Source organism: Sus scrofa, chromosome 15 (genome assembly GCF_000003025.6).
Source record: "Sus scrofa isolate TJ Tabasco breed Duroc chromosome 15, Sscrofa11.1, whole genome shotgun sequence".
In the NCBI taxonomy this organism is placed as follows: domain Eukaryota; kingdom Metazoa; phylum Chordata; class Mammalia; order Artiodactyla; family Suidae; genus Sus; species Sus scrofa.
The window spans coordinates 780,900-808,510 of record NC_010457.5 but is presented as its reverse complement, the minus strand read 5'-3'; the positions used below and the strand labels follow the sequence as shown (position 1 = coordinate 808,510).

General features: G+C 36.1%; 1 protein-coding gene across 4 annotated transcripts in view; it reads left to right on the top strand.

The window, feature by feature from the left end:
• The window catches only part of RIF1 (replication timing regulatory factor 1), a 62,519-nt gene that overhangs the window by 23,526 nt on the left and 11,382 nt on the right, over positions 1-27,611 (top strand). For 2 of the 4 annotated variants that reach the window (XM_021076097.1, XM_013990617.2), the window contains exons 16-30: positions 176-238; positions 3,510-3,580; positions 3,694-3,874; positions 4,914-5,021; positions 5,375-5,524; positions 9,942-10,041; positions 14,857-15,121; positions 17,108-17,150; positions 17,683-17,885; positions 18,424-18,523; positions 20,265-20,384; positions 21,338-21,489; positions 22,146-22,226; positions 22,303-22,357; positions 23,032-26,265. In XM_021076097.1, the coding sequence (XP_020931756.1) occupies positions 176-238; positions 3,510-3,580; positions 3,694-3,874; positions 4,914-5,021; positions 5,375-5,524; positions 9,942-10,041; positions 14,857-15,121; positions 17,108-17,150; positions 17,683-17,885; positions 18,424-18,523; positions 20,265-20,384; positions 21,338-21,489; positions 22,146-22,226; positions 22,303-22,357; positions 23,032-26,265 (4,926 nt within the window). Of the gene's footprint in view, positions 1-175; positions 263-3,509; positions 3,581-3,693; positions 3,875-4,913; positions 5,022-5,374; positions 5,525-9,941; positions 10,042-14,856; positions 15,122-17,107; positions 17,151-17,682; positions 17,886-18,423; positions 18,524-20,264; positions 20,385-21,337; positions 21,490-22,145; positions 22,227-22,302; positions 22,358-23,031; positions 26,266-27,611 lie in introns of all 4 variants that reach the window. The other 2 variants (XM_003359718.5, XM_003359717.5) reach the window with 1 other exon arrangement.

The window sequence follows — 27,611 nt, the reverse complement described above, 5'->3', positions numbered from 1 at the left end:
CCCTTGGATATAAGAAAGGACTTTGTCATTTTATATTTTATATTTCTTTTTAAATTAATGAGAATGTATTTATATTTATGAATGAGCAAAAATATAATTAACAGTATTAGATTTTTACTAAGTAAGGTATAACTTATATGGCTAATGTACAGTAAAACCTTTTTATCTTTCTTAGGTCCTCATGGAAATTACAATTAAAGGACTTCCTCAGAAAGTATTAGGTTCTCCAGCATATCAGGTTGCTAATATGGATATTCTTAATGCAAGTATCTTAAATGTAATGATGTAATTTAAATTAGCTAATTAAAAGATCCATAGATTTTCTTTTTTTTAAGTAGCACAACTTAACAAATTGCCAAGTTCCAAGGGAACCGAATTTGAATATGTTGGTTATGTTAAAGGGAAAAAATGATAGACAAAATACAGTCATTCCTCAGAAACACTGCAGGTTTGGTTCCAGACTATTGCAAGGTGAATAAGAGCACACTAAAGCAAGTCACATGAAATTTTTGGTTCCCCAGTGCATATAAAAGTTATGTTTACAATATACTATAGTCTATTAAGTGTGAATAAATAGATTATCTCTTTAAAAAATTTACATAATTTAAAAGTACTTGGAGGTCCCGTCGTGGCTCAGCAGTAATGAACCCTACTAGTATCCATGAGGATGTGGTTTTGATCTCTAGCCTTGCTCAGTGGGTTAAGGATCCGGTGTTGCTGTGAGCTGTGGAATAGGTCACAGGTGCAGCTCTGATCTGGCGTTTCTGTGGCTGTGGCTTAGGACAGCAGCTGCAGCTCTGATTTGACTTCTAGTCTGGGAACCTCCATATGCCATGGGTGTGGCCCTAAAAACAAACAAAAATTTTAAAGTACTTACTGCTAAAAACCTACTACCTATCATCTGACCTTTACTGAGTCATAATCTTCATTGCTGGAAAGTCTTGCCTCCATGTTGATGGCTGTTCTCTTGATCATGGTGGTGATTGCTGAAGGTTGGGGTGGCTGTGGCAGTTATTTAAAATAAGGCAACAGTGAAGTTTACCAAGATTAATTCTTCTTTTCACAATCTCTCTGTAACATGTAATGCTGTTCTGTAGCATTTTACCCACAGTAGAACTTTCAAACCTGGAGTTAATCCTTTGAAACTCTGTTTTATCCACTAAGTTTATGCAATATTCTAAGTCCTTTTATCATTTCAGCTTCAAAGTAACTTCAGTGGATTCCATTTTAAGAAACCACTTTCTTTGCTCAACCAGGAGAAGCAAATCCACATTTGTTGAAAGTTTTGTAAGACTGAAGCAATTTAGTCACATCTTGAGGTTCCACTTCTGATTTTAGTTTTTGCTGTTTCTACCATATCTGTAGTTATTTCCTCCACTGAAGTCTTGAACCCCTCTAAATCATTCAGGAGAGTTGGAATCAACTTCTTCCAAACTCTGTGTTTTTGTTGATACTTTGACCTTGACCCATGAATCATGAATGTTCTTCATGGCATCTAGGGTGATAAATCCTTTCTGTAAACTTGTCAATTTGTTCTACTCAGATCCATCAGAGGAATTACTCTTTGTGGCAGCTATAACCTTACAAAATGTATTTGGTGTTTTTGGGAGGGTCCCATCTACAGCATGCAGAAGATCTCAGGCCAGGGATCAAACCTGAGTCACTGCAGTGACAATGCCTGATCCTTAACCTGCTGTGCCACAGCAGGAACGCCCCAGGATGTATTATTTCCTAGAAAGACTTGAAAGTTAAAATTACTCCTTGATCTATGGGCTACATAATAGATTTTGTGGTAGCAGGCCTGAAAAGAACCTTAATCTCATTGTACATTTTCATCAGAGCTCCTGGGTGTCCAGGTGCATTGTCAATGAGGAATAAAGTTTTGAAAGGAATTTTTTTTTTCTCTGAACAGTAGGTCTCAACAGTGGCTTGAAATTAGTCAGTAACCATGTTGGTATCAGAGGGGCTGTCATCCAGGGTTTGTTCCATTTATAGAACACAGGCAGAGTGGAATGGCATAATTCTTAACGGCCCTAGGATTTTCAGAAGAGTAAATGAGCATTGGCTTCAAAGTCAACAGCTACATTAGCCTGTAATAAAAGGCAGCCTGTCATTTCAAGCTTTGAAGCAGATGTTGACTTTACCTCTCTAGCTTTGTAGGTCCTAGATGGCTGATGTAGGTCAGTATAAGGCTGTTTCATGAACAGATGGGAAAATCTCTTGTTTAGGATAACTACCATCATTAATTAATTAGCTGGATTTTCAGGATAACTTACTGCATCTTCTACATTAGCACTTGCTGCTTCACCTTCTACTTCAGTGTTATGGGGAAGGCTTTTTTCCTTAAATTTTATGAATTAGCCTAAGTTAGCTTCAGACATCTGCAGCCTCCTCACCTCTCAGCTTCATAGACTTGAAAAGAGCACTCTGCTGTGCATTAGGCTTTGGCTTGAGGGGATTCGTTGCTGGTTTAATCTTCCATCCAGACCACTAAAACTTTCTCCATGTCAGCAGTAAGGCTGTTTTGCTTTTTCTGTTGTTCTTGTGTTCACTGAAGTAGCACTTATAATATCCTTTTAATAACTTTTCCTTTGCATTCATGACTTTGCTAACTCTTTGGTGCAAGAAGCCTAGCTTTTGGCCTTTTTTGACTTGATGTACCTTCCCTATTAAGCTCAATCATTTCTAGCTTTTGATTGAGAGATGTGCAACTTTTCCTTACACTTAAACATTTAGAGGCTTTGGTAGGGTTTATTATTAAGTAGTCTAATAGTCTAATTTCAGTATTGTTGGGTCTTAAGGAATGGGGAGGCCAGGGGAAAGAGAGACAGGGGAATGGCTAGTTGATAGAGCAGTCAGAACACAATAAGTTTGAAAAATTGTGAGAACTGTGACAAATATGACACATGAAGTTAACGTATACTGTTAGAAGAGTAGTGCCAACAGATTTGTTTGGCAAAAGATTGCCACAGATCTTCAGTATGTGAAAAATACAGTCAGTATCTGTAAAGCACAAGGAGATAGGCCTGTGGTAGATTAATGCAAAGAATTAAATATTGCACTATTAATGGAACTATATCCCTGGATTAAACAAAGGGTTCAAGGAGGGGAAGTTTTTGCTGTTTATATAATTTTGCTTTTATATAATAGTGCTGGTTAGTGTTGTTATAAATTTTGGAAGCTTAGTAGTGTTGGCTTAATTATGGTGAAATATAAGTAATATCTGCAGGATGTAGGTATTATTCCACCAAATTTTAAGTTAATTTCTTTTATATCTGGAATCTCTCACTATTCTTCTATTGCTTATATATAGATGCAACAGGATTAAAATATGAAGAGCTTAATTTTTACATGTAGTTTGTGGAAATATGTTTACTATCATTTTTGTTATATCCTAAGTAGTATCAAAAGTTAAATTTCTCTAACCTAAAAATTTCCTATTTTACGTAATTAGTTGTAGAAAACAAATAGAACAGGAAGATTCACTGCAGTCTCTCATCTTTCTTCAGGGAACTCCTGCTTTGTTCTTAATTCAGTTAATTTTCAATAATAATCTGGAATGTGGTGTAGAAGATGAAAGGTAATTTTAAACTATTCTTTATGTTGTTTATCTTGGAAAGTTTGTTAGCTGATGGATGTAATGAACCATTACACAGAAGAACGATTAACGCATAATTCAAACTTTCTCTACAGGTTTTTTCTCAGCCTGGAAACTCTTGTAGGTTGTGTTCTTTCTGGTCCAACTTCACCACTAGCTTTCAGCGACTCCGTCTTAAATGTTATTAACCAAAATGCAAAGCAGTTGGAAAACAAGGAGCATCTTTGGAGAATGTGGAGTATTATAGTCACCCCATTAACCGAATTGATTAATCAGGTATGATATGTCAGCTACAGATTTCCCCCCAATTTAAGTAATATTCCCCCCCCATTAAAGCACAAAGGTATGTGAGTAAAAGTTTGTATTTGAATGGAAAGTATTAAGTATTTTTTCTGTGGATTGGTTAACTTTTTACTTTTTTTTGGCTACGGCTGCAGCACACTGAAGTTCCCAAATCAAGGATCAAACCCCTGCCACAGCAGTGACAGCACTGGAGTTGAGGCCACCAGGGAATTCGTCTACTTTTTAGATTAGTTGATTTCTCTTACTGTTCAAGAAAGTATAACTTAGTAGGGACTAAACTGTGTTTTCTCCAGTAGTGATTAGAAAGCCGCAAGGCTCACATTTAATATATACAAATTCTCCTGTTTATATCCTGGATTCTTTCAGTATTTGCACTATGGAAAATAATATGGCATCTTGACTAGACTGTATATTCCTATGGTCAAGTCACATTGGTGATTACCGTCTGGGTATAGTGGAAGATTTTGGAGTCACCTCTGGGATTCTTTTTTAGGACTTAGAACACAGTACATTGTTTCCAGTGTTGCTATAAATTACCATGAACTGGTGGCTTAAAACAACAGGAATTTATTCTTTTCTAGCTCTTGAGGCCAGAATTTCAAAATAAAGGTGTTGGCAGGATTGGTTTCTTCTGGATCTGTGAAGGAGAGTGTGTTACATACATCGCTTAGCTTCTGGCAGTTCTTGATTAGCTTGTGGCTATATCACATTAGTTTCAGAGTCCATCTTCACATGGCATTCTTCCAAGTATCTTCTCTGTCTATCCAACTTCCCACTTTCTTTTAAGGATGCCAGTTATTGGATCAGGGCCTACACTAAACTGACATGGCTTCATTTTTACATGATTACATCTGCAAAGACCCTATTTCCAAAGGTTGCAAAGGTTAGAAGTTGACCATCTGTTGCACATCTCAGCATATTAGGGACACAGTTCTACTCACCAGTAGGATGTTAACACTTGGGCTCAAAGTAGATGGTAATTTGTCTAACTTCATTATTTGTCTTGTTTCAGACCAATGAAGTGAATCAAGGTGATGCCTTAGAACATAATTTTAGTGCCATCTATGGTGCATTGACCTTACCAATAAACCATATTTTTTCAGCACAAAAAATTCCAGTGGTAAGGAAAATTTTTGCTTGAGAAATTTGTATTTTTCTGAAAATACTGTCATCTGTTTTAATGAAGTCCTACATTAATTTTTCTTAGAACAAGATTTCCTTAGGATATTTACTAAGGGGCAAAACAAAGTGGTAAAGGAAGAGAAAAGTTAGTTCCTCTCGATATTTGATAATTACTAGTGTTGTGGCATTACAGTTCTTTAATTAGAGCTCATGGGGGTGGGCAAACTCATTACCCTATGCTAGTCTCTTTTGGACACTAAATGTTACCATGTTTTTAAGATGTTAAAGATGTACTTTAGTAGGTGTTTGACGAATAGATAGACATTGTCTAAATTTCTTTTTTGTTATTAGGCCACCATGAAGACCTTACTTAAAACTTGGTCAGAATTATATAGAGCATTTGCTCGCTGTGCAGCTTTGGTGGCAACTGCAGAAGAGAATTTGTGCTGTGAGGAACTTTCTTCTAAGATAATGTCCAGTTTGGAAGATGAAGGCCTTTCAGTGAGTTTATCCTGATACTGACCTTTTTCGCATTTAAAGGATTCTTTTCAAGTAAATAGAGAACATTTATCAACTATCATTTACTAATGCTTTTAGTTTATAAGTAATGAAGTTAATATAAAACAAGTAACAGCTTTGCGAAATAGTTTTGTGTCTTTGGGCTTTTAAGATTTATGTCAGGACCATTAACAGTGATATGTTTTTACTACTCTCTTGTTTACCTTCTTGATCCTGTGCCATTCTAGCTTAACAGTACAAGACCTTGCTTTATCATATCTACTAGATCTTTAAAGTCATCCTTTGAAAGTTTGCAGATTTAAAAGTGTAGGTCCCTAATTTACTCCTTTCCCTTACTCTATAGAAAGAGCAACTACTGTCAATAGTTTGGTATTTATCATTCTGAAATAGACCTCTTTCTTTGTATTTATCCATAAGTTACAGATAACTCAGTATATACTTTGTTCAGTATTCTTCTGTGCAGTGTTCTCTTCTTGCCAGTTGAAATTTATTGTATTTAATACTCTGAAGCATGTTTGTTTGTTTTTTTCTTCATTGGAAAAGATAAGGTTTCTAGCTCTTGATAGTGGTTATCCCTGCTGAGAAGAGTAGAGTTTTTATCAAGGGCTAGAAATTCATCTTTTCAGATTTTGAAAATGCATTTCTAATATTTGCTGTATTATTTTAATATTAATATAATGTTTAAAAATATTGCCGTAATTCTGATTACCATACATTGACACTGCAGTATTTGTCAGACTTTAAAAATGTGAATCACATCTTGTCATTCTTCTTGTAACACTTAATGTAGCTTTTTGTCAAATTTGGTATAGAAATCTGAAGCTTAGGACTGCCCATAGGGCTTGTGCTTCCTTCTATACTAAGCACCTTGTTATTTCTTTTTTGGCATGTATTTCAAAATCATTTGTATACTTCATTATATTTTTTCACCCAAACTCCAGTCTTGGTTTTTTTGTTTGTTTGTTTTCTTTTGTTTTTTTTGTCCTTTGTCTTTTTGAGGGCTGTACCTGTGGCTTATGGAGATTCCCAGGCTAGGGGTCTAATCGGAGCTGTAGCCGCCAGCCTATGCCAGAGCCACAGCAACGCCAGATCCAAGCTGAGTCTGCAGCCTGCACCACAGCTCACGGCAATGCTGGATCCTTAAACCACTGAGCGAGGCCAGGGATTGAACCCACAACCTCATGGTTCCTGGTCAAATTCATTTCCACTGCACCACAATGGGAATCTCCTTGTTTTGTTGTTGTTGTTGTTGTTGTTGTTGTCGTCTTTTTAGGGGCCGTACTTGTGGCATATGGAGTTTCCCAGGCTAGGAGTCTAATGGGAGCTATAGCCGCCGACCCATGCCAGAGCCACAGCAACTTGGGATCTGTGCCACATCTGCAACCTATATCACAGCTCATGGCAATGCCAGATCCTTAACACACTGAGTGAGGCCAGGGATTGAACCCGCATCCTCATGAATGCTAGTTAGGTTCATTAACCTCTGAGCCACTACAGGAACTCCTGTTCTGTCCTGTTACTATATATCCTTGGCTTTTATCTGGCACATGGACAGTGAATTTGTTGAATCCTTTTATTATTGTTAAGGAGAAACTTGATCCTTAGTTTTCACTTTTAAAATACTGTCTTGGGTAGGCTTATATCTCTATTGTCTTTTGGAAGAAATTTAGAATCTGTCAAGTTTTATAAAATACCTATTGAGATTTTGCTTGGCATTTTTTGGTTATGTTGAATTCATAGGTTAGTTTAGAATTCTTAATTAATTTACATCTTTATAACTGAGTTTTTTCCATTTAGAAATATTTGTTTAGTTCTAAACTTAACCAAGCTTCCTTGCTTTGGGAAGTTTTAAAGCTATTTTTCAGTTTTTATGCCCCTTGCTTACTTGGCTGCTGCTGGGATATATAAAAGCTGTTGCTAATGTGCATTTCTGTGTATTAAACCAGTCTTGTGTCCTTGAGATATTCTTGGTTATAGTAAAATTCTTTTAAAACATTGCAGATAAGTGTTTTAAGGTTAAGGATCTTTCCATGTGTCTTCATTGGAGTTCTTTAGTGTCCTGATTTTGTATTGTGGAGGTGTACGTTATCACTGATATCTCCTTGTCACATATTTAATCAACTAACTGGTTAAATTTTAGGTTCTAGAAAATTTTTATCAAAATTTTGAAGTAAAGATGTTCATTTGTTCTAGTTTCCATGGTAAATTTTTTTTTTCTACAAAACATGCATCTAAAGCTACTATTTTTTTTTATTACTGTCACTGTTGCAGGTGCATTGTTTGGTGCTAGTTTTTTTCTTCTTCCTTATTAACTTTTTTTTTTTTTTTTTTGCTTTTTAGAGCCACACATAAAGCATATATGAGTTCCCAGGCTAGGAATCAAACTGGAGCTGCAGCTGCTGGTCACAGCCACAGCCGCATAGGATCCAGGCCCCATCTGCCACCTATACCACAGCTCATGGCAATGCCGTATACTTTCCCACTGAGCAAGGCCAGAGATCAAACCGGCATTCTCGTGGATACTAGTTGTGTTTGTTTCCAATGCACCACAATGGGAACTCCAACATTTTTTTTTAGTTTGTAAAGTTTAGTTTTGCTCTTTGAAATTTAGACATTTCACCAGGGTATGTCTTGAGGTTTTGTTTGTTTGTATGTTTTTTGTCTTTTTGCCATTTCTGGGGCCGCTCCTGCAGCATATGGAGGTTCCCAGGCTAGGGGTCTAATCGGAGCTATGGCTGCCAACCTACACCACAGCTCACGGCAACACTGGATCCTTAACCCACTGAGCAAGGCCAGGGATCGAACCCGCAACGTCATGGTTCCTAGTCACATTCCTTAACCACTGAGCCACGACGGGAACTCCTGTCTTGAGGTATTTTTAAAATATTCGTTTAAGCATTTTATACACATTTTCAGTCTCAAGAGCTATGCCTTTATCTCAGGAAAAGTGCCTTGCTTTGGTGGTCTCCTTGATCTTTTTGAGTATTGTTTTAGCTGGTTTTTAGATCTTCAGGTGTCTTCTGTGTCCCTTTTCTTTCTGTTTGTGTTTTGCTTTATTTTTGATACTGTTTCCTGAGATCTTGATATTTCTATGTCTATTCCTTTTCTGTTTAAATGCTAAGGTGTTTTGTAATAGTTTTATTTTTGCATTTAATGTTTTTAAGTAGATATGATTTCCTCTTACCTTTGAGGTATTAGTTTTCTTCTGTTTCTGTTGTTAGCTCTTTCTTTGTGGATTAGTTCTGATGGTATTCAGCACAATTTCTTTGTCAACAAAGGTTAATATTGAACAATGTTGGTAGCTGGAGTGTGTTTCCTAACGCAGAAGGGAACCACTGTTTTTCTGGCTTTGACGGCAAGTTATAGTTTCAGGCAAGCTTTGCCTTATAATTGTGAGCAAGAAGCAAGCACCTGGAACTTTAACAAGTGTGTTGTTTATCATCTGGACTGAACATTCCACTTGGTTTTTATAGGTTACCTCCATCTTCCTGGCCCTTAATTCCCACTGGAGGAGTTTGTATTTGGTGGCAGAGGTGTGAATTAGTCCACTTAATCTGACAAGTGAAGGTTAATGGAGAATAAAGGAAGAGCAACTGTCTTGTATATAGATCTTTAAAAAATTTCTTTTGGCCACAGTGTGCAGCAGCTTGATGTGTGCTCTCAGCTCCCAGACCAGGGATTGAACCCAGGCTGCAGTGATGAAAGCACCAAGTCCTAACCTCTAGTCTCCCAGGGAACTCTCCTTACAGTAGTCTTTGAATTACCCATTTGGATTTTTTTCAAAACCTTCACATTGTCTTCTGTTACTCAGTTTCTTCTAGGAAAGCTTTTTTGAGGTGTTCTTTGATTCACTGTGCTGGGGATTCCTTTGTTCAGTTTTCAGTCTCTGCCCCTGACTTTAAACAAATTTTCCAGAAAAAGCTTTGATACTTTTTATGATTTTTTTTTTTTTTTTTTCTTTTTATCCAGGATTTATTTTTATTTCAGTGGATTTGAGGAGAGAAGAGGAAAGGGTATGAGGGAGCTTAGCAACTTTTCCATTTATTGTTTTGGGTTTGGTGAACACTTTTGTAATTTTGAATTTGATAAAGAATCTGATTATGCACGTAGCACTTTCATTCTCAATTTATTTGTTCATATGCTGAGCTTTTTGGGCATTTTAAAGCGGAATTGTTTTCCGTGAGTACTGAGAAACAAAAGGCATAGCAAGGCATAGCACTTGACACATAGCAGATAACTGGGAGATATTCATAGCCATATACTTAATGTACTAAATGATGTAAATTGTGATGTGTGTTGTTACGTGTTATATATGGGAGCCCTGTATTTGCTTACAATTTTTATAGACTATGCCAGTAGTTGAAAGGTTCTAATGTAATACGTAACTATTTTTTCCTAGAATTTGTTGTTCTTGGATAGGATCATTCATATTGTTACTGTTATGGTTGATTGCATCGACTTTTCACCGTATAATATTAAATATCAGCCCAAAATCAAATGTAAGTATTTTATCTTTACTTATTCACCCAATATTTCGTAAACACGGCCATCTGAACTGTGGTCAGGGCAAATCCTGATACTTTTCCCACCTTATTTTGTCTGCTTTTGATGTTATATAACCATGTCAGTTATTATGCTAGGAGCTCACATGCTTGCTGTCGTTGCTTCTTTATGTGTTTCTCTCTCTCTCTCTCTCTCTCTCTCACACACACACACACACACACACACAGTTTTACTTCCTTTTTGTAAGGCAGAAATATAAATATTGTCCCATTTAGAGATTGCCTATTACAAATAATTTTACTTCTTGCATCTGTACAAGGGGTTATCTTTGACATTTGTTCACATGATCTTATTTGGTAGCCTAGATTGAAATAATCATTGAGTTGACATTAAATTGAAAATCTTGCTGTATAGCATGGGGAACTATATCTAGTCACTTCTGATAGAACATGATGGAGGATAATGTGAGAAAAAGAATGTGTGTGTGAGACTGGGTTACTTTGCTGTACAGTAGAAATTTGACACAGTAAACCAACTATAATGGAAAAATAAAAATAAATAAAATTTAAAAGTTTTTTTTAAAAAATGAATAAAAGATCACTGCAATGGTTAACTGGTTATGATTTTACAAGAAATTTAAAATGATTCTAAACGTTTAACTCAGTTTTTAACCATTTTACTTAAAATTGGACAATTGAAATTGTGACAAGTTGTCTGATTTTTAAAACTATATATCTTGGTTAATTCTATGTTATGTAGTAATAAGTGCTGAGCTATTTTAATATACTAATTGATTCTTTAAAACTATATATTTCTACCAGTGATTATATATGCTCATACAGTAAGAGAGAAGCTTCCAATAATGAAAAATGTTGTTTGAAGATTAGGAACATAATTTTCCTTTAGTAAGACTGTCTTTGATGAATTAGCGTAAAGATTTCTAGAACATAAAATGTTTTTAGAGCCTTTTTTTGAGGGAGGATTGTGGCTTTTTTGGTGTTTATGTTTTTACTAAGTAGTAATATAGAGAAACATGTTAAATGCCTAAAGAAAATTAAAGGTCAGAGCATCCTAATGCCACAGTGATAAATCATAAAAATGTCCTTGAATTTTTATTATCTCAGTCTTCTCTCAGGCTGAGCAAGACTTAATCTGGTTACCTGTCTCAGAAAAATAAAGTTATCTCTAAATATCTTAACTATAAAAATTATGTAACAAGTGATACCAGATTTTCTGAACCACTGAGGTTTGATAAGGCCAAGACAATGAGCCTTATGTTGGCATAACTTTACCTGTTTTATTGTGAAAAACTAGAAATAATAGAGGATCCATTTTATCCATGATCTGTAAACCCATATTTAGAAATAACTTAAATTCTTCAGTCCTTGTCTTGGAAGAGGTGTTCCTGCTGTTTAAATTTATGGAAACTAGGGGAGATTTCTAAAATCAGCCAGCAGAAGTTGAGGAGAAGAAACAAAACTTAGAAATAGTTGAAAGAAAATTGTTAATAGTATTCATAAATATGCATCAGGATCATTTTCAGAGTTTTTTGGTAACTTTTATTTTGTAATAATTTGTTTCAGAGAAACATTGGAAAATCGCACACAAACAGGAAACTTCCTTTGCTCATATTCCTCAGTTAACAGTTTGATTGCATTTGTCAATCATTTTTAACCCCCACTCCCATTTATGCATTTTATACTTTTTTCTCTTGGAACCATTTCAGAGTATGTTGTAGACAAGTCTTTGATCTGGAACATTTTCCAAAGTCTTGTCTTTCATGACATTTAAAAATAAAGATTACAGGCAGAGTCCTTTTTTTTTTTTTGAGGGTCTCAATCCAGGTTTGTCAATATTTCCTCAAGATTAGATTCAGATTTCATTTCTTCATGGAATATAGAAGTAACGCAGTAGATTTTTCAGTGTATGTGTCAACAGACTACAAGTCAATTTGTTCCATTACTGGTGATATAACATTTACTGTTTGATAAAGATGGTGTCTGCCAGATTGTCCACTGTAAAGTAAATTAGTAGATACTTACAATAAATTAATGTCTTGTGTCAAATACTTTGAGACTGTAAAAATCCTGTTAGCCTTGAGTTAAAGCACCAGTCACTTCCAGATGCAGGTGAATCCTAATGTAAGGAAGGTATAGTTTCTTTGGTCCCCTATTTGTTTTGTTTTTGTGTGCGTTGATTTCTATTATTCAATAGCTTATAACTTATTAATATTATAATTTCACTTTCAGGTTGACCTCTGTGTCCTTTTCATATGTTTCCATTATTTTTTGAGAGCTTTTTTATTGGAGTTTGTTTGATTTATAATGTTGTATTAGTTTCAGGTCTTTGGCAGAGTTTATGTCGTGCATACAGATATATCCATTCTTTTTTTCCATATAGGTTATTACTGACTATTGAGTAGATTTTTCTGTGCTATACAGTAGGTTCTTGTTAATGATCTGTTCTATACAGTAGTGTGTATATGTTATTCATGGTCTAACCCTTCCTTCCTCCCAACAGTTTTCACTTATATTAGCTATAAGATTGGTTTTGAAATCTGTGTTTGTTTCTGTTTTTTAATTAAGTTCTTTTGTATTATTTTTTATTAGATTCCACATGTAAGTCATACCATATGATATTTATCTTTCTGTGACTTACTTTACTCAGTATGATAATCTCTAGGTTCATCCTTGCTGCAAATGGCATTATTTCATTCTTTTTTATGGCTGAATAATATTCCATTGTATATATGTACCACAGCTTCTTTATCCATTTCTCTGTTGATGGACATTCAGGTTGCTTCCATGTCTTGGCTATTGTAAATAGTGTTGCAGTGAACATTGGGGTACATGTATTATTTCAAATTGTGGTTTTCTCTGGACATATACCCAGGAGTGGGATTGCTGGATCATAGTTCTTTATTTAGTTTTTTGTTTTTTTGTTTTTTCTTTTGTTTTTTGGGGCCTCACCCGAGGCATATGGAAGTTCCCAGGCTAGGGGTTGAATGGGAGCTACAGCTGCCAGCGTATGCCACAGCCCCAGCAACACCAGATCTGAGCCGCATCTGTGATCTACAGCACAACTCACGGCAACGCCAGATCTTCAACCCACGGAGCAAGGTCAGGGATTGAACCCACATCCTCATGGATGCTAGTCAGGTTCGTTAACCACTAAGCCACGATGGGAACTCCTCTATTTAGTTTTTTTAAGAAACTTCCATACTGTCCTCCATAGTGGTTTACCCATTTAAGTTCCCACCAAAGTGTAGAATGGTTCTCTTTCCACACCCTCTTCAGCATTTAGTTTGTAGACTTTCTGATGATGGCCATTCTCACTAGTGTGAGGTGATACCTCCTTGTAGGCTTGATTTGCGTTTCTCTAATAATGAGTGATGTTGAGCATCTTTTCATCTGTTTTGGCCATCTGTAAGTCTTCTTTGGAGAAATGTCTGTTTAAGTCTTCTGCCCATGTTTTGATTTTTTTTTTTTTTTTTTTTTTTGATACAGAACTCCAAGAGATGTTTATTTCGGAGATTAATCTCTTGTAAAGATTTTCTCCTATTCTGTGGATTTTTTTTTTTTTTGATGGTTTCCTTTACTGTGCAAAAACTTTTAAGTATAACTATGTCCCATTGGTTTATTTTTCGTTTTTAATTGTTATTATTCTAGGAAGTGGGTCAAGAAAATACAATTTTCTTGACAAGATATGATGGGTTTTCCCCTGGAGAGAGATGAAGTCTAAGTTGGAAAAATACATCTTTTTCTTTAGTTCTAGTCTTTTTTTCCTATATTCTCTCAGAGGATTTGGATCTCTCTGACTTGTTCAGTGTTAATTTTTAAGGCTTAATGTACTATAGATGAGCCAGGAAGCAATAATTTCTAAGGGAAATTATTTTTAAAGTGGATTTTAAAATTTTAGTATTGGAGCATGTCTTATATAATTAGTACTTTTTTACAAATTGTTGAAATTCTGAGACTATTAAACATTTTAATGCATTATGGAGTTCCCGTGGCTCAGCAGGTTAAGAACCTGACATGTTGTCTGTGAGGATGTGGGTTTGATCCCTGGCCTTGCTCAGTGGGTTATGGATCTGGTGTTGCCACAGTGTGTGGTGTAGGTTGCAGATGTGGCTTAGATCTGGTGTTGCTATGGCTGTGGTGTAGGCCTGCAGCTGTGGCTCCAGTTTAACCCCTGGGCCGTGAACTTCCACGTGCTGCAGGTGTGGCCGTGAAAAGGGAATAAACTTTTTTTTAATGCATTTAAAAATTCCTTAGGAGTTCCCGTCGTGGCTCAGTGGTTAACGAATCTTGACTAGGAACCATGAGGTTGCGGGTTTGATCTCTGGCCTTGCTCAGTGGGTTAAGGATCCGGCGTTGCTGTGAGCTGTGGTGTAGGTTGCAGACACGGCTCGGATCCCGTGTTGCTGTGGCTCTGGCGTAGGCCGGTGGCTACAGCTCCGATTCGACCCCTAGCCTGGGAACCTCCATATGCCGCGGGAGCGGCCCAAGAAGTGGTAAAGAGACAAAAAAAACAAAAACAAAAATTCCTTAGAGAAAATAGGCTCATTTTTCTGGAATTCTTATTCTAGATCTGGCGAACAGTTTCCCTTTTTCTCTGATTCTGTTTTAGAAGTAATGTTATAGTGATGTTTATCCACTAAGGATATTTCATTTTAAGATTTATGAGTACTACTCTATAGTAACACATGTATTAGACATATATATCTTGTAACTGAGAAATATAAATTATAAAGATGGACAGTAACACTTTTCAAAGCTCTTGAGTTTTTAATAAATTCATTTTTATCTTAGCGCCACAGAGACCTTCAGATTGGTCCAAAAAGAAGAAGGAGCCCCTGGGAAAATTGGCTTCTTTATTTAAACTTATTGTAAGAGTGATCTACTCTTTCCACACTCTGAGCCTCAAGGAAGTACATTGTGATACTCTCCTCATTATCGGCAACTCAATCATCAGCATTCTTTCCAATGTACTTGGACATATTTCTTTGCCTTCTATGATCCGAAAAATATTTGCAACTTTAACAAAACCACTGGTGTTATTTTATGAAAACTCAAAGTAAGTATTTTGGCTTAATAGCTTTGAATTAAACATATATAACTAAATTTAGGTAGCAAACTCTTACTGTTTTTGTATCAACTTTGTTGTTGCAGATGTTTAATCCTTAAAGTTTAGTTGAAAGGGTAATATAGGAAACTATACTTTCATTTAAAAGATAGTACCATTGATATATGAGTAATACATAGAAGTTGGAAGTCCCTTTATTTTGTATGCTTAATCCAACCCTCTTCAATTTAGTGCGTATCTTTTCAGAAATGTTAATACAAATACGAAAAGAATACCTATTGGTATGATACATGCCTTGACATACTACTTTGCAGTTAAATATTATGGTATGCAATTAATATATTTTATGCATCTTGCATCACGTACCTAAGCATCTCATTGTTTTTCATGCCTGCATAGGGTTCCCTGAAATTTTACCCACCTTCCTTTTGGTGAACATAAATGTTTTCTGGCCTTTCCTCCATAACTAACAATAACCTCATAACTAGCAATGTACAGTTAAACATATGTGTACATAAATCATTGTTCACATTTGCCACTATTCCTGCAGAACAAGGCCCTAAAATTTTGTTCGTTCAAAGAGTATGCACATTGAAATTTCTGAATTACCCTCCCAATGTTTGTATTAATTTGCATTACCTTTTACATTTGAATCAAAGCAAGCAATGCCTTAAAAAAAAACCCTGGGAAAAAAAAATCCCATGTAGCATATGAGGTTTTTTTTTTTTTTAAAGGGCTGTATCCCTGCAGCATATGGAGGTTCCCAGGCTAGGGGTCCAATCAGAGCTGTAGCCGCTGGCCTACACCACAGCCACAGTAACGCCAGATCTGAGCAACCTACATCACAGCTCACAGCAATGCTGGGTCCTTAACCCACTGAGTGAAGCCAGAAATTGAATCTGCCTCCTCATGGATACTAGTCAGATTGATTTCTGCTGAGCCACAATGAGAACTCCCCATGTAACATACTTTTAAAAAGCACTTTGGAAGGATTCGTCAATTTTTTGTTGTTTTTAGGATTGAACCTGCAACATACGGAAGTTCCCGGGCTAGGGTACAAATCTGCGGTGCAGCTGCCTGCTTATGCCACAGTTCCAGCAGCTTGGGATCAGAGCCATGATCCAGCTTGGGATTTCGACCTACAGCATGGCTCATGACAATGCTGGATCCCCAACTCACTAAGCAAGGCCAGGGATGGAACCTGCACCCTCATGGATACTACTCAAGTTTATTTCTACTGAGCCACAGTGGGAACTCCTCATCAGTGTTCTTTATGTCTAGCTTGTGTGGTTCAGTCATAATACAGTCTGTCTTATAAATTCACAGAGAAAGCTTTAGGAACAGATTTTATAAAGTACAAAATAGAACCCCAAATTCATCAAGTTTTCGCAAATCTTTTTTAGTCCTTAAACCTCATCAAAAATAATATCATACTTTTTAAAAAACAGAAACAAGTGACTAGTACTAAGACTTCAAGTTTGAGGTCTATTCCAGATGTTTCTCTCTAACTCCTAATTTAAAGACAGGTCTCTTTAATGCTTATTGTTTGTAGCTTTACATTTTTTAAGTCTTGGGACACCTCTTTATATCACTGTACATAACAAAAGAAAGAATGAAAGAAAGAAAGAAAGGAGTTCATGTCGTGGCTCGGCGGAAACAAATCTGACTAGTATCCATGAAGACGCAGGTTCGATCCCTGGCCTCGCTCAGTGGGTTAAGGATCTTGTGTTGCCGTGAGCTGTGGTGTCATTCGCAGACACAGCTCAGATCTGGTGTGGCTGTGGCTGTGGTATGGGCCAGCAGCTACAGCTCCAATTCAACCCCTAGCCCAGGAACCACAGTGCGACCCTAAAAAGACAAAATCAGTCAATAAATCAGGCAGTCGCTGTTCCTGTCTCATTTGGGGGGTTGCTGCATTACATTATTTCTAGGTTTAACGGTCTGAAATATAACTGGTACTCTGTATTTTTTTTCCAGGTTTGATGAAGTCCCTAAAGTGTATACTTGTATGAACACCAAGGTAAAAATAGACATTGTACATAAAACGTACTTTGATGATGAAAAATGTTAGGGTTTAAATACTTGTCTTCCTTAAATAAAATTTTTATTGAAGGATTATTATACTTTAATTTTAATGGATTCTTAACAATACATGGGTATAATTGAAGGATAGTTTCTTTAAATTCATACAACTCATCTATTCCTGTCTCATCCCTTTATATATGAGGATAGTTGGTTCCAAGGTTTGTGGGCAAAACTTTTGTAGGCAACTGTTAATCTCTTTTAATTATGTGAAAATGTGGATTTTTTTTTCCTGTTAATGGAGAATATGTTGAATTCAGGTTATAATATCAATAAATTCTTGCCAGCTTATAAAGAGGGTTATGTAATTGAAAGTGATGGGAGCTTTTAAAAAAAAATTTGAATTTAAAAAATTGAAATAAAAAAATGAATGTTCTGTGAGTTGTTTAATTTAATATGCTTTGTTTTATTTTTTGTTTGAAAAGTAACATTTCCAAATGTTACCCTAATGAACTTTTTCTTTTTCCTAGTTAGAAAAGCTACTAGGAGAAATTATTGCTTGCCTACACATCAGCTACACTGGAACTTATGACAGTGAACTTCTTGAACAGATCTCGCCATTGTTATGTGTAATATTTTCACACAAGAATAAACAGATTAGAAAACAAAGTGCTCAGTTCTGGAATGCCACATTTGCTAAAGTCGCAATGTTGATTTATCCTGAGGAGTTAAAGTATGTTAACAAAGCTTTTGTAAATTATTCCGTTCTCATTTTTATAAATTGACATTTTGATTTTAACATAAATTTTCTCTATGAGGACTCATTGCAGAGGATTTCTTAGTTGAAATATTATTTACAGTACATGTAATTATTAACAATTATTTGACCCTATGCTTTGGTCCTTGGAGTAATCTTAGTTTTAGGAACATGAAAGGCAATTTCAAATTATCCTTAACAGAAGAAATATAAAGGGCAGGAAATTGATGGCTGTTAAATCTGGGTGATATATACTTAATGTAACAGTCCACTTTTGCTCAAAATTTTCTGTGATTAAAATTTGGAAAATTTGAGAATTTTTAAAGAGTAAAATTCAGAAACTGGGAAGTTTAGCAAAAATTCAAATATTGTCTATAATTTCTTCCAGGTTTATATATAGAGTAAAAGAGTCTTTAAGCTGAATGTATTTTGCCACTTATAATTATTCTTATTAACGTGTCATCAGTACTCACCAGTACTATCTGACTCAAGGTATTTATGTACTTTTTTGAAGACCAGTACTAAGGCAAGCCAAACAGAAATCTCTGCTTCTATTGCCTGGATTGGAAAATGTTGAAATTATGGAAGAATCCAGTGGACCATATTCAGATACAGTAAGTTGGGTAGTTTTTTGTTAGGTTTTGTTCTGTTACTTTTGAATGATATTTGAGTAGTTCATTTATTTAAAGGGTTTCAGTGTAGTTTTAACATTTCATTGAATAAACTAAACCTGAACAGAAGTGCCCCGTAACGCAGGAGGTTTCCACATAGTTAGTTTACTGACATAGAAGACTTTTATGAATTTAAGGGCAGTAAATTTCACCATAGATTATTACTAATGTTTTTTCTTTTGGTCCCAGGCTAGGGTTCAAAACAGGAGATGTGGCTGCCACCCTGCCCACAGCCACAGTGACGTGGAATCCCATAAAACCTCGTGTATTTTGCGAAAGTTTGAGTTATTAAAATAATGTGGTTAAATGTTTATATGAACTTTATGTAAACCAAAAATACTAGATATTAGTCACTATCTAAACAAGAATTACTCTTCACTTTCCCTGTTTTGTTTTTGTTTCTGTTTTTGTTTTGGTCTTTTTATTTTAGGGCCGTACCCATGCATACGGAGGTTCCCAGGCTAGGGATCCAGTTGGAGCTGTAGCTTCTGCCTACACCACAGCCACAGCAAGGCCAGATCTGAGCCGCATCTGTGACCTACACCATAGCTCAAGGCAATGCTGGATCGTTAACCCACAGAGCGAGGCCAGGGATCCAAAGCATATCCTCATGGATATGTTAGTCAGATTGGTTTCTGCTGAGCCACAACAGGAACTCCTCATTTCCAATTTTAGTCACATTCCTCTGTCAGGGAAACACATCCTTGGTAATTACATTACCCATTTGGACCAAGGTTACTTTGGTTAGTAATAATTGATTACTATCTAAAGATTAAGGAGTAAAGATGCGAGTGATATATACCCATGAGGTAGAACACTCTTAGGCAGCTTTTTCTTATTCAACAATAAATGAAGTTTAAATGTTTCTTGTTTTGAAACTTAACAAGAAAAAGTGTCATAGCTACCTAAGTGTTGTGTTTGGTTTTGGTTTTTGGATAGAGTAAAAACTCTCATCCAGATAATTTTGTAGACTTGTGAATACTTATTCAATGTAATTTGGCCTGATAGAGCCATGTATTCTTTTGCGAAGGACCTGGTAGTTAATATTTTCTGTCATGTTCATTTTATGGTTTAAAGTTTTATGGCTTTTTCTTTTTGAAAAATTTACAGTTTTAAGTATTTGAGTTCAGTAATTTGATTTGTTTTTGTAGTATTTGGTGTGTCTTTTTTTGGTGGGGGGGGGGTCCTTTTATGGCCACACCTGTGGCACATGGAAGTTCCCAGGCTAGGGGTTGAATCATAGCTACAGCTACCAGCCTATACCACAACCACAGCAGTGGGCAGCTCTGAGCCGCATCTGCAACCTACATCACACCTCACAGCAACGCCAGATCCTTAACCCACTGAACAAGGCCAGGGATTGAACCTGTGTCCTCATGGATACTAGTTGGGTCTGTTACCACTCAGCCAAGACGGGAACTCCATTTTTGGTGTATCTTTTTAGAATTTATAAAATTAAATGATGCAAAATAGGTATTGCTGTGTAAGTTGGAGGCACCAAATCTGCTGCTGTTGCATTAGACAGTGACTTCCTTTTGTTTGACATTCTTTTCTTTAATCTTAGTAGATTTAAACAATACAAAGGAAATTTGAAATGAATATTCATTACACTGGAATTATCAAATGTGAAAAATAAAAAAGAATATGTTGCACTTAATGAAATTGCTTTGTTTTTACAAAACAGACAGAAAATTCACAATTAAATATGAAGATAAGTGGTATGGAAAGAAAATCAAGTGGAAAAAGAGATTCTTTTTTGGCACAAACGAAGGATGCAAAAGAAAGTATGAAACCAGTAGCTAAAGTATGTTTTTCCAAAGTGTATTTCATAGAACTGTTAAAATGTATGATAGCTTAAGAACATAAAACTTCTACTTAGAAGAAAAAGCTGTTAAAGACTAAATAAAAGATGGGGTTGTAGGGAAGTAATAAGAGTTTGGCCTAGAAAGATGGTGTGGAAATCTAGCTTTGCTTCTTAGTAAAGTTAATTCTGCATAATACTTAACATCATTTAGTATAGTTATGCTAGGCAGCAGCCACCTTGAGATGAACTAAAACTAGATATGAATAACTATAATATAGGTAGCATAAAAGCAGAATATTTTAGAACTTCTATTATTGAATAGAAAATGAATGCCTAGGCGTGACATCTCTAGTAGCCTGAAATCTCAAACTAAATGTCTAGTAGCTAGTAGACAGTTAAATGATTTTCAGACAGTGCTTTTTCTTCTCTGATCTCCAATGAAGTGGTAATCTAGAATTTTGAGACCATGCCCTGGCAAAATGAAAGTAAAGTGTTATTTAATAATAACTTTGACATAGTCTTGTAGCAGCTATAAAGTGGAATGATAACAACTATACTGAAATTGTGTAGAAATTATAATACCCATTTATTGGTATGTAGGACATATTATTTTGGCAACTTTTACTCAATTTGACTAGCTTGTGCTTCAACTTAACAGATGCTTATATACTCTTCTGCTAAACCACTTGATTTCTGTTTCTGGAAAATGTGTTTGGCCATACTTTTTTGGTAAGCACAGAGTTGCCTAGTTTTTGAAGAGGTATAGTAATTTTTATTTGCTGATTATTTAACAGACGCAAAATGAAAGTGAGGGACATTGTAGTAATTGTTATTAACCAAGAGTGTTGTATGGGTTTGAACTTCAAATTTCTTAGTCATTATCAAAAACCTTTATTAGAATGCTGCAAGAGGAATTGAAAATTCAAATACACATTTACTTTTTCAATTCACAGTCGAAACTAGAATCTTCAACTCCAAAATCAAAGAGTGAAATGCTTTTGGAAGAAGAAATGTCTACTGACTTCGTGTTTATACCTCCAGAAGGAAAAGAAACAAAGGAAAGAATACTAACTGAACACCAGAAAGAAGTACTCAAAGCAAAGAGGTTTGTAGTACCTTTTTCTTGAATTGAGTATTCTGTATTTACATTTAGATTTCATGCAGCAAACTATAATTTTGTGATTAGAGCTAAGGTACTAAGTTATAATTTTTTTTTTTTTTTTTTTTTTGGTCTTTTTAGGGCCGTACCCACGGCATTATGGAGGTTCCCAGGCTAGGGGTCTAATCGGAGCTGTAGCCAGCCACCAGCCTACACCAGAGCCACAGCAACGCCAGATCCGAGCTGTGTCTGTGACCTACACCACAGCTCACGGCAACGCTGGATGTTTAACCCACTAAGTGAGGTCAGGGATTCAAACCCTCAACCTCATGGTTCCTAGTCGGATTCGTTTCTATTGTGCCACGATGGCAACACCTATTTATACTATATTTTAAATGCCAAAAAGATAGACTGTACATAACTGTATTTGATAATGTGTAAGGCTACCTTATAATACACCAGATGTTTCTAGATTGAATTCCTTTATTGAGATATGGAGGAAAAGGTAAGGAAGATGATTTCATGGAAAATCTGGAACATAAGCACCTGAGCCTTGGTATTATATTATTCTTAAAATGTAACTAGATGCAAAATTGTAAGTTTAATTTCTAATTGTAGGAATATCAGAGTTTGAAGTTACTTACAAAAAATATCTTTTTCAGGTGTGATATTCCTGCCATGTATAATAATCTGGATGTTTCACAAGATACTTTATTTTCTCAATATAGTCAGGAAGAATCTATGTAAGTATGGAAGTTGTTGAAGCAAGTAGTTTTCTAATTTTTAATAATCGTATTCTAATTTATGTACTTATTTCAGGGAAATTCCTACTCTAACTGAAAAATCAAAGGAAGACTCCAAGATGATATTTAAGGTATATTGGTGTTTCGTATTTTGGTGTTTTTTTTTTTTTTTTTTTAAGAACACCGTTCCATTATGGTGTTCTTATATTAATGATTTATTATATAATCTCTTAACTCTGCTTAGCAGACTGACAAAATTGTCGTCATTGTGTGTATGGGTGTATGTTTATGTTCATGTGGTTTTTTGTTTGTTTTGTTTTGGGTTGGGTGTTTTTGGGTTTTTTTTTTTTTTTTTTTGTCTGTTTAGGTCCTTACCCAGGGCATATGGAGGTTCCCAGGCTAGGCATCAAAACTGGGGCTGTAGCTACCGGCCTATGTCACAGCCACAGCAATGTGGGATCTGTGCCATCTGAGCTGCGTCTGCGACCTACACCACACATCACAGCAATGCTGGATCTTTAACCCACTCAGCAAGGCCAGGGATGAACCTGGATCCTCCTGGATACTAGTCAAGTTCATTAACTGCTGAGCCACGATGGGAACTCCTGTTCATGTGTGTTTAAATGTATTTGGCTTTATTGAATACCTAAAATTGGAAACAAATTAATGGGCATCTACCACCACATTTGGAATATTTGCAAAATATGTAAAGTCTTTGAATTGCTAAAGTTTTACACACAAATAGCCCCAGAAAGTCAGACACTTTTGCTGGTTAATCTATATGTATATGTACGTTTCTGTGCAGGAGGAGCAAAAGGAGAGTGACACTGTCATTCCTCAACTTGTTGTGGAAAACCGTGGCATGGATGAACATCTTGAAAAGGCCACCTTTTCGAATAATGAGAATGGTTCTGTTGAGGAAACTAGTTCAGAAATACTGAGCAGTAATGAAGATGCCAGAGGAAAGACTTTAGTTATACGGAAGAAAACAACAACTGAATGTGCATCTAGTACAGAAAATACTGTTGTTGTCAGCAGTAACTCAGTTTCTAATGTCACCATTCCTGGAAATCCCCCACAGCCCACAAGTCGAAGACAGTCCTTTATTACTTTGGAGAAGTTTGATGGTTCAGAAAATAGACCTTTTAGTCCATCCCCATTAAATAATATGTCATCAACTGTTACAGTGAAAAATAGCCAGGAAGGCACAACTAAGACAGATAATCCATCAAAAGCAAAGAAAGTGGTTCTTTTACAATCTGACTCTGAAAAAATAGTGCATGGGATTAAGAGATCAGGCCGAAAATCAAGTAGGTCTGAACCAACAGGGAATAAAAAATCTAAGCCCTTAATGAGATCTGATCAGGAGAAAAGTACTCGGGAATCCTTTGATGGCATGGTAGCCTTAGAAAATAATCCACCTGGTTTGCTTAATGAAACAGAATGTGTGTTAGATCATCAGGTTCATCTCTCTGAATCTGCAGTGGAGTATGGGGATACAACGCTTAAGCCAACAGTAGAAAATGCCGTATTATTAGAAAGCAGTACTGTAGAAGACAAAAGCTTAGAAATTAATTTGGAATCCAAAGAAAATACACCCCCAGCAATAACAACAGCAGATCAAACAGTAAATGAGGATAGTCATGTTCAGGTAACTTCAAATCAAAAAACGCTTAGGCGATCTTTAAGGAGACGTTCAGAAACAACAGAGCCAGCCACTGATAGCCAAGATAAAGAAAATAATCATCAAAAAAGGGAGAGACGAAAGGAAGAAGAAAAGACTCTGCAGAAGAGTCCATTGCATGTGAAAGATGATGTTTTACCTAAGCAAAAACTGATGTCTGAACAAACTGTACAGGAAAATTTAATTGAGAAAGGAAGTAATTTACATGAGAAGACTTTAGGGGAAACTAGTGCTGATGTTGAAATTGATGAAAATAGAAGAAAGCCAGACCTTGAGGATACTAAATCTGAGGGAGGTGGTACCCAGGACGTTACAGACAAATCCTCTGAGAAACCAGTAAGAGGCCGAACACGGTATCAAACAAGAAGAGCATCACAGGGTTTACTCTCCAGTATTGAGAATTCAGAATCTGACAGTTCAGAGGCAAAAGAAGAAGGCTCTAAAAAGAAAAGATCTGGAAAATGGAAAAACAAAAGCAGCGACAGCGTCGACATTGAAGATCAAGAAGAGAAAATGGTAAGACAGGAATCTATAAAAGTGGAAAATCAGACCCATGATTATGAAATGAATTCCGAAGTAGACAAAGATATAAAATCTCAGATCTGTGAAAAAGATGACATTGATATTATAACTCTTCAAGATTCTACAGTATCTTCAGATTTATTTCAAGTTTCTGATGATGTATCAAATGAGGGAAAAAGTAAAACTTACAGATGTGCAGAGCATTCCTTTTCAAATCCTCCTGTACCAGAATCAAATCTAAGGACTAGAAATGCCAATAAGAGATTACAAAAGCGAGATTCTATAGAAAATAGTGTGGGGGAATCCTCAAAAACAGGGACATCAGATATTTCTTTGCTTTCTGAAAAAACTCTCCAAACACTTGAATGTCAACATAAGAGAAGTAGGAGGGTGCGGAGATCTAAAGGTTGTGATTGCTGTGGAGAAAAATCACAACCTCAGGAAAAGTCATTCATTGGGTTAAAGAATACAGAAAATTTTGATGTGAAGGTCAGTGAAACAAAGGCAGATGTGCAGACCCCTGTAACTATATCAGAACCTTCTAAAGCTGATCTGCACTCTGAGGTAAAACTTTCAGATGAGCATCATAGTGTGAATTTTCATTTGGATCTCAAGGAGGAGAATGATACTATTAATGATTCTTCAGTTATTTCTGAAAGTGAGTTTAAAGAAAATATTCAAGACTCTTTTCCTTCTGAAATGGTAAATCTTAATGAAGAAACTTGTGATAGGACTACTGAGGAAGCAGTGTCTCTTGAAAGCCAGGAACCATCTAATAAAAGATGTAAAACTCTTGGTCCATGTTTAGATGATTCCAAAGATACTTCACTGGAATGTTTTACTTTGGAGACCAAAGAAGAAAAGCCAGCAGAGGCTACCCCAGAAAAGGAATTGAGTGTAGAGAACATTGTTAATGCTGAAGAAAATGAATGTAAAGTAAAAGAATTGAATCAAGAAGTAGATGATGCTATGGAATTGGAGGTAGAAAGTGATAAATCTGAGGTTAGCTTCTTTGAACAAAAAAGTGATATTTCAAAGGAAGGGCTAATGGAGGAAATCAGTGAAGGAAAGGACACCTCTGAAGCACATGTAGCTGAGGAAATGAATGCTGACGAAGCAGTAACTGAGGAATTTAATTCAGATGTGGGTCACTCTGATAGTACCACATCTGTGAAAGTGAGAACTCAGATGGAGTTTTCTGAACAGATAGCAGTTGGGAAACTAGACAGAGGAAGTGATGAATCTGACCCAGGCTCATCGGAAGAAATGAATGCTGAAACGGAAAATTGTGCAGAAACAGTGATTGGTGAGGTGACTGCTGAAACTGACCACATCAGTGAAACAGAGGATGAGGACTTCACTTCCAAAGCCTCTAAGCCTGTAGAAGCCGAAACAAAGGGGTTGAATGTGGAAATGGACAGCTTTGTTCCTGACACACTAGAGATGAGCACTGAAGAAGGGAAAGTTGACCCTCGTAAAACTGAAACAAATGTTGAACTTAATAAATTTGACAAAACCGAATTAGATGACAATCACATGGTAGTGAGAAATGATGGAATTTTACAGGAAGTTCACCATACTTCAGAGAAAGTGGAGGAGACACCACAATCTCTGACTTCTGAAACAGCTGTCTCTGAACTGATACCAGAAGATAATAATACATCTCCTCAGAAATTAAAGGATCTTGATCCTTTACTCATGTCAACAAATGACAGTCCTAGTGGCATGCAGACACGCTGTGTCTGGTCCCCTTTGGCTTCTCCATCCACCAGCATTTTAAAGAGAGGACTAAAAAGACCCCAAGAAGATGAGATCTCATCACCTGTTCATAAGGTATGGGAATTGGGGCTGAATATTAATGAGTCCATGCTTAATTGGAATATTTTGGCTGTATGGTGACACCTAGTGAGTATTTACCATGTCGGCTAGCAAAAAGGGCAGGTAGAAGGGAAGGTACTGATAAAGAAGACTGATGCCCTTTATGTAATTCCTTTGTTTCAGGATACTAAGCTAAAGATCTTTATATAACCATCACCATTGCTCACCTTTTGTAAAACTGATAATCTCTCATGGTGGTGTGTGTGTTTTTGTTTTTTTTTTTGGTCTTCAAACCATAATACATGAGGAAACATTTAGAAACTGATAAAGGAGCATTAGTTAGCACTTACTGTCTACTAGGGTATTATGTTGTCTGTTTCACATTTAAATATATAAACTTAATTTTCAGACCTTGTCTAATGAAAAAGATAATCTCTTTAGGCCATGCATGCCTTCATTAATTTCTTCTTTTTTTTTTTTTTTTTTTTTTTTTTTTTGTCTTTTTAGGACCACACCCACAGCATTTGGAGGTTCCCAGGCTAGGGGTCTAATTGGAGCTGTAGCCACCGGCCTGCTCCACAGCCATCGCAACTCAGGGTGGAAGCCACATATGTGATCTACACCACAGCTCACAGCAACGCCAGGTCCTTAACCCACTGAGCAAGGCCAGGGATTGAACCCAAGTCCTCATGGATGCTAGTCACGTTTGCTAACCACTGAGCCATGACAGGAACTCCTTCATTGATTTCTTGGTTCGATTTCATATGTAGTAATTTTATGTCCTCATCTTTTCCACTAAACTGCAGTCCTTTAGTTTTTAAACCTATGACTATGAATAATCTATTTATCTGCTTTAAATCCCTGGCTGTAAAACGTGCACATAGTTTGTTGGATATAAATACAATTTAAAAAAGGAAAAGATGCATGTGCTAATACATAGCTTAACTTGTCCTCTCCTAGCAAAGTAGATGTTTTGAAAGAATGGGCATTCCTTAATTTTGAAATTGAACCTGCCATTTACTGTAGAATACATGTGTTTATGTATCCAGTTGTGTGTATGTAGATATAATTATACTGATACTTAGTTTTGCCTTTAGCTGGCACATTGTGAAGATTTCCTCAGGGCACATTGGAAATTATTACATTGAGAATTCAGAGATTAGTTCTTGGGAAGACCTAACACCTCTTTAGGTTTTTTGGTTTGGTTTGATTAGCTTTTGTTTTGAGTCACTTATTTAAATAAAAATCCTAAGTTTAAATAGGCCAAAGAAGTTCTTGAAAAGTTGATGAAGATGGAATGCATTTGATGTCTTCAGTATACTATAGAATTTTTTTTTTTTTTTTTTTTTGCTTTTTTGCTT